Source organism: Amphiura filiformis, chromosome 18 (assembly GCF_039555335.1).
Source record: "Amphiura filiformis chromosome 18, Afil_fr2py, whole genome shotgun sequence".
Classification (NCBI taxonomy): Eukaryota; Metazoa; Echinodermata; class Ophiuroidea; order Amphilepidida; family Amphiuridae; genus Amphiura; species Amphiura filiformis.
Window position 1 is genome coordinate 3227085 of NC_092645.1, and position 17723 is coordinate 3244807.

A 17723-nucleotide genomic window follows, 5' to 3' on the forward strand; every position below is an offset into this window, starting at 1 on the left:
CAGTGTGCTACAATCTAGGCTTGCTTTATAACACGATCCCAGCATTCATAATTGTTGAATGATACCGGTATAACACGATACTATTGAAGACCCGTAGTCGGGATATAATGCAAGAACAGTCCTAGTTACAGCATCCATTGCCGAATACTGGTATAACACGATACAACTGAAGACTTGCTAGTTCAGATACAATGCGAGAACAGGCCTAGTTACAGCATCCATTGCCGAATACCAATATAACATGACACTACCGAAGACCCGTAGTCCGGATATAATGCAAAAACTGTCCTAGTTATAGCATCCAATGCTTAATGCAGTTATAACACGATACTATCGAAGACCTGTAGTCCGGATATAATGTGAGAACAGTCCTAGTTACAGCATCCATTGCGGAATACCGGTATAACACGATACTATCGAAGCCCATAGTCCAGATATAATGCGAGAACAGTCCTAGTTACAGCATCCATTGCGGAATACCGGTATAACACGATACTATCGAAGCCCATAGTCCATATATAATGCGAGAACAGTCCTAGTTACAGCATCCATTGCGGAATACCGGTATAACACGATACTATCGAAGCCCCTAGTCCAGATATAATGCGAGAACAACCGTAGTAACTGGTACATGGTATGTCATTTATACCACCCCAGAGACCCCCCAAATACATCTCCCTGATCATAAATAATTATTACTGTCTTAAGCCTTCTAGTTCTACTACTGTAAAGTGTGCTGAGGCTTGTGGCTTTATGCCTGTGTGTAGCACACTATAAATCGCAGCACTCTCTTTTTTTTTTACTAAAGGTTCAGGTTTTTATCAATTATTGGCACACTGACGATTCACTCACCTATTATTGTGTTGGTTATTATACATGTATTGTGCTATTCCAGTTGGAATCCATACACCCCTATGGAAGCTATGACCCTAATCTCTCACACAGGGGGTGTAGATTTCAAAAGGAATTACAGATTCAGTTAACCCCGTATGAAATCTACACTCTGTGTGTGGAAGATTAAGGTCACTTATTCCACAGGAGGTGTAAGAATTTCAACTAGAATTGCCCATTTGATGTGTGCTGTATCCACATACAAAGAAGCAACAACAACATATGTGACTGGACGCGGCGAATCAGCCGTAAAGTCGGCCCGGTCAATTTTGTTTTATTTCGTGTTTAGAAAATAAGCTTTAAAATGGTATATCATTTGCAGCGTTCGAAATTTTGGTTGTCCGGTTGCCCGGAACAACTAAAAAAGTCGCCGGACAACCAAAAATACTGATTCGGTTGTCCGCCGGACAACCATAAATCTAGCCAAAAGTCACATTTGTAGGCCTACGGACAACCAAAAACTTAGACGGACAACCAGAAATTGTAATCTGGTTGTCCGTGGGACAACCATTTATTTTTCCTAAATTCGAACACTGATCATTTGACTTCAAACGATATCCAAAAGCGGGGTTATGATTTGTTGAACTCTGTTCCTTCGACAAAATTGTATTTTTTATCGGTTCTACATGTGTCTCTTTTTCTACATTTCTGGTAACAAATATCCAACAGTCATAATTGGCGGTCATTTCAAATCATCCCCAAGTCAACGAGGTTCAGAAATATCCTCTCATTGTTCATTGTTGATTATACATACCTTGACAAAATACAATGCTTTGTTATCTACCACTTGAACAGGATTTAGCCAAAGCAAACAAAGACAAGAACTATTCTATAGAAATAGGTAGAAGCTTATTATCCTCTTCAGCAGTAGTATTATTGATTGATTTAAACAGTGTTTGATAAGATACTTGTCGCATAGCGAATTGATACACCTATGAATACAACCTTCACATACATTTTACACTTTAACTCAGAATACAATTTGCGAAGTTTACGGCTGATTCGCTGGCGATCCACTCACATATAATCACTACTCACAATTTTAAGATCATCTTTGTGAAAAAGAAAAGCGATCGCTGAATATCCCTGCTGCTACCAGGCAAAGAGTGCATATCAAAAACTGTTATGGTGCTAATGTTTTTTGAATGATTGCTCAAAAGCAAAATATGTAGACATCAGTTTCAGGTGGTGTATGACGTGCAGTCCCTAAATTCAGTAAATTTTCATCGTCAACCGTGTAATTGACTGGGATTATTTTGAAATTTTAAAACGCTTGAAATATCACAAACAAATAGGCCTATGTTGATCAATAATATAAATACAACCTAAAACCGTTGGGGTTCGATAATGAACCCCACAAAACTAACCGAGTATATGGAAAATGCCATACGGCCGGGCGGTTTCACGAGTTGCCGGCTCGATCATGTCATCCGCCGCCTGATCAGTTTGGTTTTGAAGTGGCTTCATCCAAGATGTGATTCTGCAAAATGTATTTGATGAGAAGAAAATTGGTTTTGAGATATGCCAAACAAAGTTTTCTGATTTTGTGCAAATATATGGTTTCTGCAATATGGAAATTATCATAACAGGCAACTAGATTTCTGTTCCCCAAACCTACTCTTTTTCACAGATTCTCTGTGAAATTAAATGATTTCTCACAAAAATCTGTGAAATAGATTAAAAATTAAAGAGCAGTTTTCATAAATAAGAAACAATAAAATGATATTTAAATATTAAGATACCATATATTGAGCAAAATATGAAAATAATCTGTGAGTATCAGCAATGTTTTTGTTTTCATTTTGTTCAATAAAAAGTTGCACATGTATGATCCTGTGCTCTTTTGCAAGTATTCCATGCAATCCCATACAACCTAGTATGTTTTGCACAATCCTGTATAATTGGCAAACGTTGTGAGAAATTGCTTTTACCTAACAGAGCTTGTGCATATGACGCATCATACCATAAATATGGCGGACTACTCAAATGCATTTACATGTAACAAAGGCATGATTGCAATCTACGCGACAGTTCGTCTCACACACATAACAAAGGCACTACGATCAAATAGGTTGATGACAACATTTGATTGAATGCACTGCACTGCGCCATGATTATGGTGAAGGACACCGGTTCAAATCCTTTGTCTGGAGCCAATCAGTAATTTCACGCACAACCTCTATAGAAAAGTAAACTCATTTTGCTGGATCACATCGAATTTGGTGTCAGTACTCATTTCCAAGTTGTGAGGTTATTTCACTACTATACTAGTTGATGTAGAACACCGAACTTTACCATTGTGAGTGAGAGTATTTGGGTTATACTAATTGGTATTTAATCATGCATAAATATAAGGGTACGTGTAGAGATTTTTATGTTATCATCGAACGTCAAAAAAAATTTTGTATAAGATACACACTAGTATTTAAAGTGCAGGAAAGTGGTTTAAGGCAGTGGTTCTTAATTGGACTATTCAGTTGAAACCCATACACCCCCTGTGAAAGGCATGCTCTTAATATTCCAATCAGGATTACCTAAATGGGTGATTCCATTTGTAATCTATACCCCTGTGTGGGAGAGTAAGGTCAGGTCTTCCGTGGTGGGTGTATGGATTCCAACTGGAACAGTCCATTATCTGGGCCAAAGATCCACACTTAGTAGAAAAGTATCTGGATTTATTCAGTTTTGAGGAGATAGAATTATGTACAGATATATGAGAAAACTTGTTTGTTGATCAATTTCCAAGAAATTTGTTGCTTTTGCATGACTGTTCATCATAAATCTGCTGTACGCAGGGGCGTAGCAAGAGCCTTGGGGGCCGTGAACAAAGAGCCATACAGGGCCCTTTTAATATCTCCTTTATCAGCTCTTTCCCCCCTTATTTCATTTTCGCTCTTCGTCTCTAGGCCCCTGAACCCACAGGCCCATGGACTTCGTCCACCCTGTCCACCCGCTTGCTACGCCCCTGCTAGCAGGCTTACAGGAAAGCATTTGTAGTCAAGCATATGCAGTGACATTTTAACCCCCTGAGCACTACCTGCCAATCTAAATTGCCTCTGATTGGTCAATTACATGATATCTTCACTTTAATCACCAATCAGAATGGAGCTTTGCAAATTCACCCCAATTTTTTTTGCCTGGTGAAATTATTCTAACAATGTTGCTGATTGGGCCAATTGATAATGAAAACTTCTTTTTGGCCAATCAGCAGGTAGTTCTCATGGGGTTAATGCACTTTCAAACCAACTGCTATGCATTGAAAAAATAAATTGGTCAATTGATTCGCAGACACTTGAATGTCCACACGATCACCGTGATGGGTGCATAGTAAAACTGTGAAACACACACAGCCTCTGGGCATGTATTTACATGGCTTGCATACATTGTCACAAAATAGAGTGCCAGCCACCCACAATATTATCAACTTGCAACTCAATATTTGTCTTTCTCACCTATTCTGTCCACCCAAAAATAAACATTAGTTGGTCAGTAGTAGGCTATTCTAGTTGAAATACACCCCCCTCCCCTGTGGAAGACATTCCTTAATATCCCACACAAGGAGTGTGAATTTTGAATGGGGTTACCTGAATAGGTGATTCCATTTGAAATCTACAACCCCTGCGTGGGAGTTTAAGTTCATGTTTTCTACAGTGGGTGTGTGGATTTCAACCGGAATTGCCCATTGTTGATAGACTGGACAACTTTTAGAGTCATGTAGTAGTGATACCCTCAGAGAGCAAAGCTGTTAATACTATAATGTGATGCGATCAAGCAAAATCAGTCGGAACTCGGAAATATTAAATTTTCAGTTTCTTATAGGATAGTAAAAAGCTTTTACAAAGCTACATTTTGCAGTAAACCCTATTGAAATTGAACAACCAGTTCCAAAGATATGAGCAGTTAAAGAGTTTCCAAAACAAGAGAAAACAAAAGGAAATAATGCCTTTGTTTGGCTATATCTCAAAATCAGTATTTCCAAATTCCGACTGATTTTGCTTGATCACATCACATATATTGGTTGGTTAGTATGTCATTTGAATCAAAATGGAGTGGTTTTACCTAACCATACATTATCTTGGGCACGTTCATCAACACTTGCGCCATGAGGCAATAATGAAAATGTAACCACAAGTTGTGTTTAGTGTGTGGACCATGTCACCAGGTAAAAAACAATGGGTCACAATGAGGCAGTGGTCACTGAATCCTAATAATGGCTATAATGGTTTCAAAACAAAGTTAGATTAACACAATGTTATTGTATAGCAAGAAGTGTGGTCCCTGACCATTCTATTGCAAGTTGGTCAAGTGAGAACTCATCTCCCAAATGAACAGGTGTAACTATTTGTGTAAACAGTAATGGACATGGCCAGCCTGCCTATACATGATTAAACTCTGTAACAATACACTCTGTTGCTAATTAAAACAATGGTGTTTGAGTTGGCAGTTGGTATGGTGTTGGTTTTGGTGACTTTTTCTGTAGTATGGTAACTCATAAGATGCAAAGGAATGGTTTACAAAAATGGTCACTTGTAGACATGTAATGCATACCTAATTACTAGTGCATGGAATTCCTCATTCAATTGGAGTTTAAGCATTGTGGCTCTAGGTTGGCTAGGGAAGATTGTGCACTGGTAAATACGTATATGGACTCAAAAATGTCAACTAACCTTCTCACCGAATATTTGTTTTCATGACATTATCTTAGTAACCCTGTACTCCTGAAGAAAGTCACCCACAAAGCTAATGTTCTAAAGACTACATACGAGATACATAATTTGCAAGAATCAAATGATTCACTCAAAAATATCTTTACAGGAATCATGCTTGAAATTCTAACCAAAGTGGTTAGGGACAGGGTATCATTTGGATTTGAAAAGTATCATTGACATTTTGGCACATGTGTTTGGTGTAATTCAAGACTCAATATGCATACCGGATTGTTAACTTAAGTTTTGAATATTTTGGTACATTTTGTACCGGTATGTGATATAAGTTAGGAGTCTTGTAAAAATCATGAAAAAATGGGATTTCACTTTGTGCAAAAACCCAAGTGGAAAGGTATGATATAATGGCCCAGCAAACAAAAAAACATTTTAAAAATGTTTTGAACAGATATATTTTGAGTTTTGGTTTTGGTAAAAACATTTTGATAACATTATATGTCAGGTTACATAAAGGTCATAACATTTTGTATGAAAACATGCTATAATAACATTTAAAAAATGTTTTTGAAATGTTATTGTAAAATATTTTGGGCAAACATTTTTTTGCCAAATATTTCATCAACATTAACATCAACAATAACATTATGTTGGAATATTTGCAGTTAAAAATGTTATTGAATGTTATGAAAACCTTTCATACCCTTTATATAACCCGACATTTAACGTTTTCTGGCAACTTTTTCTAACATTTTGCGAATAATGTTGAAAATGTTTTGTATTTGCTTGGAAGCTGAGTAATTTATCATCTGCAAATTGATAGAGTTGCTATTTTCTTGTTTTGCAAAGACTTGCTTTCCTTTGTTTAAATCGCATGATACCAATAAAAAATTACTAAAGTCACTTTAAATACACTGTAAGTGTTACACAGATTTCTGTGCCTTTCATGTCTAGGGATTTTTGTGACTAGAAGATAGGGCATTAGTTAAAATTGTTTATTTGTAACCTGGCAACTCAGCCATTTGTCTTAGCCTATAGTTTGAATCTGATATTTCTGTATACTCGGTTATCTTTTTGAAAGGTTGCCATATGTATTGTAAGTTGTGTTTCTTTAGGGATTTGACTGTAAAACAGATCATGGCATGTGAAGGTGGTTTTTTTTACAAATTATTTGTTGGTAGAAGGTATGGTAATATATTTTGTCCAAAGTGCTCCTCATCACAATTTTTCTGTATCATTCTTGGGGGCCAGGGGCCAAGTTTTTGTTACAATATCTTAAGCTACATCTTAGAGAGAATGTAAAGCTGTGTTTCCCCCTCCATATACTGCGTAGCTGGACTAGTTGTGTTGCCATTGTGTGGAATTATACCTCTATACCTGTGACCGAAGCCTCTCAACAGATACAAATACTTAGAAAAGATATAAGACAGTTGCAGAGGTGTTGCAAATTTACATGGATCAGCTGCCTCAATGGTTAGTGTAACTAAGAGCATCTCAAGGTGGTCGCGGTCATAGCCTAGTGTGGTTTTATACCATTACAAAGTGCACTAGTGCACTGCAGGGAAGCCTGTCTAAGATACAACTTGGGATATTGTTACGAGAATCTGGCCCTGGATAGCTTCTATCTGGTCCTGTGTCACAACCTGGGGGACCTTTGTGTTACATAGTAAAAAAATGAAATGGTTCAAACATTTTACTTACACATCTCATTTGAAGTGGTTCATCCTTCTGAGCATTTTGACACCTTTTTTTTATGGAGATCGGTTAACAAATGAGAGAGTGCGGGCAAAAACAATCACAAAGTAGGGAGGATGTAACTCCACCACTTTTTCCACATTTACAATCATTCTGAGCAAGTATTGGTGTTTTAAATGAACTTCTGGATTTATTTACTTGGTTTAGATGTCTGGGAGTTCATTTAGACATTTTTTACTAGATTCAAATTTATAAAGGGGGTTTTAAATCAAATTTACAATATGAATCCCTCCCCCTAATCCTCCTCCCCCTAATCCTCAGCCACCTTTGGCACATTTCATGCCAAACGTCATAAGAAAATAATTGAAAAATATTTTAAAACAGGATAAAAACATGAGTAATATAGAATAAATTAGCCTCAATTTAAGACCTAATTGAATCTTCTAAGTGAAGGAATACTTAAGAGACAGTGTTTTGAAATCCAAACTGCACATCAAAATGTAACAAAGCCACCTTTTTGGGTACCCCAGTATATGGCACAGGATCATCTATCAATGATAGAACATAGTTTTGCCAGATATAAAGTATGGAAAATGAAAAGCATTTCTAAGTATTTTCATATCATAGTTACTGTTTCCAAAAACACTTTTATTATCATCTCTATGTATATGTCATGTTTCATTGATTTTGTTGATCTTGGTCGTACTGCCAAGTTTATTTAGATATAGTTTTATGTTACAGTCATGGGACATAAACCATATCCAGCAGTCCAAGTGACTGGACCTCTGTTAATCATGTATTGCCCATCCTCGGTGTTGTAATATTTTGTTGCAACAGCACCCACAAATTTGGCAGTGCTAAATTACACCACATGTAGGGGCGAAACATTTTTTTTATTATGTCTGTACACAGTTTTCAGATTTATAATCTAGCCTGTTGACTCATCTCAAGTTGTGCACCATAATGGGATATTCCAGTTGAAGAACACATGATTTCCCACACAGGAGGTGTATATTCAAATGGAGTCACCCATTCAGGTAACCCCATTTGAAATTCACACTCCCTGTGTGGAAGATTAATGTCATGTCTCCCATAGAGGGTGTATGGGTTTCAACTGGAATAACACCATAATGGGATATCACATTAAAAATTCATACAGCCCCCCGTAAATAACATGATCCCCCACATAGCAGGGGTATATTTCAAATGGAGTAGCCCCATTTGAAATTCACACTCCCTGTGTGGGAGATTAATGTCATGTCTTCCATAGGGGGTGAATGGATTTCAATTGTGCACCATAATGGGATATTCTATTTGAAATTCATACTCCCCTGTGGAAGACATGATCCCCCACATAGGAGGTGTATATTTCAAATGGAGTCACCCATTTAGGTAACTCCATATGAAAATCACACCCCCTTGTGTGGGAGATTATTGTCATGTCTTCCATAGGGGGTGTGTTAATTTCAAATGGAATAGCCGAATGTTTGTATTTCGAAATATATTATTACATATAAAGGTGCAAAAGTACAATTTATTCCAATTGGGGAAATGTATGTTAGTCTTCAGCTGTACCTCAGTAAGGCCCTCCCCTGAACAGAGGGGAGTCACCCATTCAGGTTACTTTTATTTGAAATTCACACTCCCAGTGTGGAAGATTAAGGTCATGCCTTCCATGGGGGGTGTATGGATTTAACTGGAATAGCCAACTTTGTAAAGGAACAAACTTGCAGAATGCAGATAAGGCCCTTCGCACTTGATTATTAGTTTCCTGTTTACCGCCCGCGTCCAAAATTGAAAATCTCAAAATAATTAATTATTTTATTTTATTTCTAATTTTCTCCTTTAAAATAACTTTCAACTACTTCTACTTGCCATTTTCTGACTTTAATAATATCAACAATAATGATGAATGAACAAAGAGTACAACTCCACCTTCATTTATTTTTAAAATCAAATATTGTTGTGAAATAATTAAATGCCCGCCCTAGTCAAAACGAGTCAATAGTTGCTTGTAATAGTTCAAACGAAATAAAGAAAATAAAAGATAATTAATAATTAATAATTAAAAGTCACCTCGTCCCTTTTTCAAAATCTTTAACAGGAAACTAATAATCAAGTGCGAAGGGCCTAAACAAAACCAAAAACCTATTGGTAATCTTAATCATGTCTTGAAAAGGGCTCACATAATTTGTTTTCAAACTGTTAACTTTGTTTGAGTGATGTCAACCTTGTGGACAGATGAATTCAGGTATACTGCTCACAAGAAGTATTGTTACATTTATATATAAGACAATTTGCTTCAGAAATCAACACTTGGTAAGAAAATCAAGAGTTCTACTGATTGATTGAGGAATTTGTTATGAGAACTTTAATACCGCTCAAAAGGTTTAACTCATATCACACCTCCCACAATGCATTTTTTTTTCAGTTTTTTTTCTTCATGCTTTCAAGAAATTATCACTGTTAAACCTCCTTAGAAATACTTACTGTCTTTGTTACGAAATGCAGCTTCTAAATATTTAAGCTCAATCCTCTTCAGCCCTACCACCATTCTTACCATATTACTGATTGGCTCAATAATTCAAAATAGTCTTCTTGTAACCAATCAGCAAGTAGTACTCATGGGTGTAACGATACTTTTTGTGCACAGTTTATATTTGAGGCGATTGCCAAACTTATCAAGTACTTTAGTGTGCTTTGTACAGAAATCTTGTAATGTACTTGTATTATAAAGAAAAAAATATGTATTCTTATGCTTATCTCTTTTATAGGTACACATTTTTTGATGACAAATCAATTGTATGTAGTCTGTCATGATGGGTCCTGCCCTGCTCTAATTATTCTCCTGTCATACAACTTGAACATCCAGTTTTTATCTCTTTTGCTCTATTATTTTCAATATTAACAGGGATGTAAATCTTCTGGAAATTACAGAAATTCTGGAAATTTTGCCCCCCAAAAAAACAAATTCTGGAAATGTAAAAAAATGGATTCATCATAAAAAGAGCCAAAAAAACTTTTTTAGGAGGGAGGTGATACCCTGCAGTGTATTCCCCGGACACCCCTCTTTAAATGTTGAATACCAAGCTCTCGGCCACCTGTCCAAGGACCAGATTTTCAGGAAATGGATATGTTGCCCATTTACCTCCCTGTATTAAGTACTGTGGCCATTAGCGAGTGGGCGTGACAGGTAGTCTCGCTATGGCATACAACCAAGGTCATGTGAGAATACTTTGATTGAGTCTGAGACAATATAAACACTAACTTTTTTAGTTGTCACTAACAGGCATCTCACAATATACAAACGTAGTTGGTAGATGACGAAGAGTTGGGCTATTCCAGTTAAAATCCATACAATCCCTTATGGAATACAAAACATTAATCTTTCGCATGGGGAATGTGAATTTCAAATAGGGTTACCTGCCTCCATTTGATATCTACACCCCCTCTGTGGGAGATTAAGATCATGTCTTCCATTGGGGGTGTTTGGATTTCAACTGAAATAACCCATTCATGTCTAGGCATTTGCCACCTTGCATACAAATGCCCATCACACTGGTCAAGAAATCATGATCATATATGTATTGCATTGAAATAATCCTGGCAGAAGTATTGAACTGAATACAGTGGCAGGTCCCATCATCACAGACTACAAATGAGGTAAAAAATGATGTAGAAAAAAGGCAATAAATAACACAAATATTATAGAAAGTTTGATGGGAATCAAATTCCTGTTGATAGAGTATGATTACAATAGAAGGAATGCTTAGTTTTTTTTATATATATTATCAAAATGAAGGTACTTGGCAATCATTGTTATTATCATTGTTATTATAATTTGGTTCACCTCAAGTTTGGTACTGACGTATGTGCGTATTTTGCTCACCACAGTATCGAATCGCGCGCGGAAAGTTAAACGCGCTGAGTGAGCACGCACACGTACAGAGGCGGATTGTTGTCACACTTGCGGCGCAACTGCGAAAAAGCATTGACGTCACTACCAAACTTGAGGTGAACCAAATTATATCAACGGGTGGAGTCCAAAGCAGACCTAATCTGTAATAGCTGCTAGATATCATATTTTTAGATATGTACAATATAGAATGCAGAAATTATCAAATATCTGAAGGGCAGCTATTGCAGATATGATCTTCTTGTGCTATACCTTTGTTATCTTGTTTCATGAACTAATAATTGCTTTTCATGTGAGTGGATGTTCTTAGTCATCCAGTATTTGAGAGAATTTGGAAATCTGGAACTTTTGCCATGTTGCATGTGGAACCTCCAGACCTCATATAAGGCAACTGACCTCTGTACTGATAGATGGCCATCCAACAGAATCTCCCCACAGTTCACAAAAATATCCTGGTGCAGTCGCTGCCAGGCAAGTAACAGGGATGTAAGTTTTCAGGCTTTTGCCTGAGACTAGTATACCTATACTAGTCTCAGCTTTTGCTTAGACTGCGCTGCATTCCTTTTTTTTTTTTCTTTTTTTTCTTTCTTTTTTTTTGATAAACAATTCATACGTTTCCATGCATGAAACCATTTAAAATCTATGACGAAACACATCACATCTCCAGTGACTGCCCTGCCCAGAGAGTTTCTCATGGATATCTGAGCTGTTGAATCAGAACAGGAATGATGAGTTTTCCAGTTCAGAGAGATTAATTTAGGGAATGATAAATTAAACTGGTCTACTACAGTAGACTAGCTTTTGCTTGAATTCAGGGTTTTTTGTAGTCAAAATTTACACAATTTCTTTTATTTTCAGCCCGTTTTAGAGCCATTCTTGTCATTTTCACACTGGTTTTCAGGCTTTTCATCAGTGAATTAAACAACACTCCTTAATTCAATAGAATGCCTTGTCTCAAGTTTAGAGTAATGCCATGTTGGATTTCACTTTGGCTAATCTAATCCCATAGGGCATATTTACATTGTGTAGAAAAGCGATTTGTCCAAATGCTGTCGACACAATAGCGTAAATGCACTGATTCAAATCTGCCACGGCAAATCCAACATTGCGTTACTCTCATTCCTTGACCAAGTTAGGGACAGAATTGTTTGAGATTGGATTTTAATCATGAATCATGATCAGGTTAGAGCTGGAAAGTTTTTTTGCTGTTAGCACTTTGATCCAAGGGCGTAGCAAGCGGGTGGACAAAGTCCAGGGGGCCTGAGGGTTCAGGGGCCCAAGCAAAAGTGAAAATGAAATAGGGTTGAAAAAGGAGATGTTTAAAAGGCATGCACTGCTCCTTGTCCATAGGGTTCCAAGGCTCTTGCTATGCCCCTGTTTTGATCAGCATTAATAATAGGGATGCCCACTGTCAATACAGTTTCCACTAGAACGATTTTTCATTTACTGTGTGCGTGCACTCACACACGTATTGTCTATGGAGAAACTGATCGATACAAGAAATCCCAGGCCTGTTAAATGGCGTACATACTTGTTTTGATCCAAATGTAGGCCTATATCAGGGTGTTTCAAGAAATTCCTGATTCCACCGGAAAACATTAACCAAACTTTTTCCTGATTGGGCAGTAAATAGAGAGGACCTTCCTTCATGAAGAGATCAACTTTTTTAATGAAAAATTTAATGAGATGAGAACTACAACATGTTGAAGTGACACCATTCCGTGCATCAGGTGTTCAAACGCAATTATTTCCGAATTTGGAGTGAATCAGACAAGCAAACTTGCATAGTCATAAAATGTAACTATTTTTGAAGACAAAATGTACAGGATGTTAAGAAATTTAAGAATGTTTAAGCCTACATCGCCCATCTCAAATCATGCACTTCTCACTACCATGTCCATTTCATATGCTATCCATCATGGCTTCCATGCACACACAGTGTATTGCTCAATGTATTAAAGATAACCTTTGAGTTGGAGCAAATTTCTCAAAATTGGTAGTGATTAATATTACCAAACTTATGCCATGATGAAATATAATAATTTTTGAAGATAAAATGTGCTGACCGTAAAAGATTGAACAATGTTTAAGACTACCGCTATTCATTTGAAATAATGCACTTATTGTTCATCTCCTCTATGGAGATATTTTCCATGGTATGCCATCTATGATCATGCTTGCGGTTTCACCAAACAAACCATGGGTTTTGAGGTCTTATATTTTTTGTTGTATGTCAACAAAATCGATTAAATTTTCAGGATGATCTTATTTTCATGTTGTTATAAGCAAATATAATGTTCCAGATAACGCTAGTTAATAAATACATTAAGAAAAAGTACCTTAAAATTGCACTTTCTGTTAGTAATCCTTTTGGACTTTAACTTTTTAACATGTTCTAGCAGCCCTATATAAAACCGTAACACTCAAAAGGCCATATCTCTGGAATGAAACGTCCGATTAAGATTATTTAAACGCCAAAATGTTTCTTTCATCAATTCCCAGCCAATAAGTGAGGTCTGAATCAATTTAAAAGTACTTCAATTTTTAGTGGACATGCCTATTACGGTAATAAGTGAATTTACTGAGATGACATAGGCTATATAATGTGTGTTGTGTTGTCTTGTAATAAATGAGCTGGTTGTTACATAACTGTTATGTACAGGAGTGGAGAAGAAATAGTCATTAGTAACATGACTCAAATCTAGGAACTTTATTGAAGATCAATCATACTTTTGGTTTTGCCTTAACGCTGCGATCACATAGAAGTATACGGTATTTGTATACGAAATTCGATCAGGCTGAGTTCACATAGGAGTATACTATGTGAACTCAGCCTGGTCGAATGAGCGTATTTCGAATAGCGAATACCGTATACTTCTATGTGATCGCAGCCTAATGAATATTTTGGTATATGAATAAGGTAATATCTTCAAAAATGTATTATTGTGTTCATTAATTAAGACCATGGTGTGCAAATTTGTTTTCATTTTAAAAAATGTAACTTGGTCTAACCATATGGTATTAAAACATTGAAGTGGATATGTTTAATCAAATGGGCTGTTCCTGTTGAAACCCATACACCTCATGTTGAAGACATTACCTTTATCTCCCACACAGGGGGTGTTGATTTCAAATGGAGTCACACATTTAGTTACCCCATTTGAAATTTGCAGACTCCCTGTGTGGAAGATTAAGGTCATGTCTTACATAGAGGGTGTATGGATTTCAGCTTTATAAATAGCCCAGTACAGGGAAATGGATCTCTTTTGGTTACCTTTAACAAACAAAAAACATATTTTTTTTGTACACTGCATAAAGACAAAGCGCTATTGTTCTCTTTTTAGAGTTAGTTTCTGTTTCTCACTTTGCAAATAAATGGAATTATTTATATTATTCATCTTTTTAAGTGACAAAAGAATAGCAAAACAATAAAATGCCAGAAAGACACTAGATTTACTAAAAAAAGTGTTCTTTTTCATTTAAACTGTGTAGACTCTCATTCATCTGGGTATGTTGAAATAAGATTTGATTTAAATCTGGTCAACCAGACATACCTATTTTTGACGGACGAACCGACGTTGCGACTGAAACCTTCAGTCTTCAGCTGGGTTGTGATGCAAATGACCTTGAGTACCGGACACTTCCGGTATTGATGACAATCGACGAGGAATGTCCTTTATGATTCGGTCCCAGCCGTGTGACAGCTTGGCCCGGACGCCTCCCCGCGGTTGAGAGATGGTTGCTCCGCTCTCACCCAGATAGCCTCTTTCACACCCGCTCAAACCAACGCTGCTCACGGTCAAGAATACAGACGTCCTTGGTGTCAATATGGTGTCCGCTAGCTTTTAGATGCAGAAAAACCGCTGAGTCGTTACCACCTGAGCTGGCTCTGCGATGTTGTAGCATGCGGTTGTGAAGAGGTTGGGCGGTTTCTCCAATGTAGGAGTCCTGACAGGCTTGTTCCTCCGAACAGCGTGCCCCGTAGACCACACCACTGATCCTACCCTTAGGCTGTTTGTCCTTGGGATGCACTAAGGACTGGCGGATAGTGTTTGTGGGTTTAAAATGAGTGGTGATCCCGTGGTCGCGGTAAATTCTTTTGAGTTTCTCAGACAAGTCACCGTGGTATGGGATAGTGATGCTTGTAGTTTTCCCCGTCTGATTCGAGCTTGTGGCAGCTGTTTTAGTGTTGTCCTTGTTCAGGGCCTTATTTATAGCCCAGTCCTGGTAACCACAGTTACCCAGAGCTTTGCGCAGGTGCTGATATTCCGTGATCTTGTCGGAGTCCTTAGTAATGATGGAATCAGCTCTGTGGAACAAGGTGTTAACCACGCCTAGTTTCTGAATTAGCGGGTGATTGGAACCGAATTGTAGGTACTGGTCCGTGTGTGTCTGTTTTCGATAAACAGACACAGTAAGGGAGCGATCAACTTCCACGGACACTAGACAGTCGAGAAAAGCGAGTTTGTTGTCCGACAAACCTTCCTGCGTGAACTTGATATGTGGATCAATTTGATTGATGTGGTTGAAAAACCTGTCAAGTTCATTAGATTTGATTATGATGAATGTATCGTCCACGTATCGATACCATCTTGAGGGCGCTATACCAGGAAACGATGACAGAGCAATGCGTTCAAATCTTTCCATATACAAGTTAGAAATTATCGGTGACACAGGCGATCCCATGGAACATCCATGACGTTGTTGGTAAAAATTGCCGCTGTATGTAAAGTAGGTATTGTCTAGGCAGAGACTAAGTAAATCACATAATTGATCAGGCGATAAGGCTGTCCGCTCATGAAGAGTAGTGTCCTGAGACAGAACTTCGCGAACCGCTGAGACTGCGTCCTTCGGAGGGATGCTCGTAAAAAGGGCGGTAACATCGAAAGATGTTATAGTCTCATCCGGTGCCAACGATAGGCCTTGGATTTTAACCGAAAAAATCCTTAGAGTTCAGAATATGGTGGTCCGATAGGCCAACCACAGGACCCAAAACTCTAGCCAAATATTTGGCGATGTTATAAGTAACTGAGCCGATACTGCTCACGATCGGACGTAAGGGGATGGTGTCCTTGTGAACCTTCGGGAGGCCGTAAAAACCTGGGATGGTTTCAGATGTCGGGTACAGCTGATGTTTTAACTTGAAATCAATTGACCCATTTTTCTCAAGTTCACCAAGTTTAGAAGTCAACTTCCGCTTTATACCACTCGTTGGATCTTTTCTGAGAGGAGTGTAAGTTTTAGCATCGTCTAACAGTGCTTTAGCCTTCTGATCATAGTCTTTGCTATTTAAAACCACAGTGCAACGGCCCTTATCAGCCGGAAGGATCGTGATGTTTTCATCCTTCTTTAAGCTTTCTAGCGCACTAAATTCATTTTTGCTCAGATTATATTGAGGTGGTCCGACAAGATCACGGAATATCAGCACCTGCGCAAAGCTCTGGGTAACTGTGGTTACCAGGACTGGGCTATAAATAAGGCCCTGAACAAGGACAACACTAAAACAGCTGCCACGAGCTCGAATCAGACGGGGAAAACTACAAGCATCACTATCCCATACCACGGTGACTTGTCTGAGAAACTCAAAAGAATTTACCGCGACCACGGGATCACCACTCATTTTAAACCCACAAACACTATCCGCCAGTCCTTAGTGCATCCCAAGGACAAACAGCCTAAGGGTAGGATCAGTGGTGTGGTCTACGGGGTACGCTGTTCGGAGGAACAAGCCTGTCAGGACTCCTACATTGGAGAAACCGCCCAACCTCTTCACAACCGCATGCTACAACATCGCAGAGCCAGCTCAGGTGGTAACGACTCAGCGGTTTTTCTGCATCTAAAAGCTAGCGGACACCATTTTGACACCAAGGACGTCTGTATTCTTGACCGTGAGCAGCGTTGGTTTGAGCGGGGTGTGAAAGAGGCTATCTGGGTGAGAGCGGAGCAACCATCTCTCAACCGCGGGGGAGGCGTCCGGGCCAAGCTGTCACACGGCTGGGACCGAATCATAAAGGACATTCCTCGTCGATTGTCATCAATACCGGAAGTGTCCGGTACTCAAGGTCATTTGCATCACAACCCAGCTGAAGACTGAAGGTTTCAGTCGCAACGTCGGTTCGTCCGTCAAAAATAGGTATGTCTGGTTGACCAGATTTAAATCAAATCTTATTTCTTTTTCATTTGTTTGTGTAATTTTTGCCTGAATGTGCCCCTTAACTTAGGTTATTGTGGTTTTTGACCGGCCATCTTTGTTTAGACTTCCATATTTTGTTCAATATTTTGACGATTGATTAAATCTTATTTTAAATGAACATCACGAACCTTAAAAGTACAAGCCTAATTTAATAGCCTACTATAATGATTAATGACTATTTTGCTCCATACCGGTGTATTGAATGAAAATGAACGCATATGAACATAATCATGAGCTTGAAATGCCGTGTTAACAGAGAAAATGGATCTCACAATGTTCTCCATATTGAAAAATCGATACTTATCATCATAGATATAATAATGATTATCTTAAATCTTAAATGAAGAGCCTTGATCAAAATTTATAT

The 17723-nt window shown here is 38.1% G+C and overlaps 1 protein-coding gene across 1 annotated transcript; it reads right to left on the bottom strand.

Moving 5' to 3' along the window:
* Window positions 1–14931: 14931 nt before the first annotated feature.
* On the bottom strand, window positions 14932–15849 carry LOC140139676 (uncharacterized). The gene has a single exon (XM_072161379.1). It carries the CDS (start codon window positions 15847–15849, stop codon window positions 14932–14934), a length of 918 nt encoding a protein of 305 aa, XP_072017480.1.
* Between the last annotated feature and the right edge of the window lie 1874 nt (window positions 15850–17723).

Excerpts from the sequence above, each read along its gene's own strand:
- LOC140139676 (XM_072161379.1), bottom strand. The coding sequence starts at position 15,849 with ATGGGATCGCCTGTGTCACCGATAATTTCTAACTTGTATATGGAAAGA.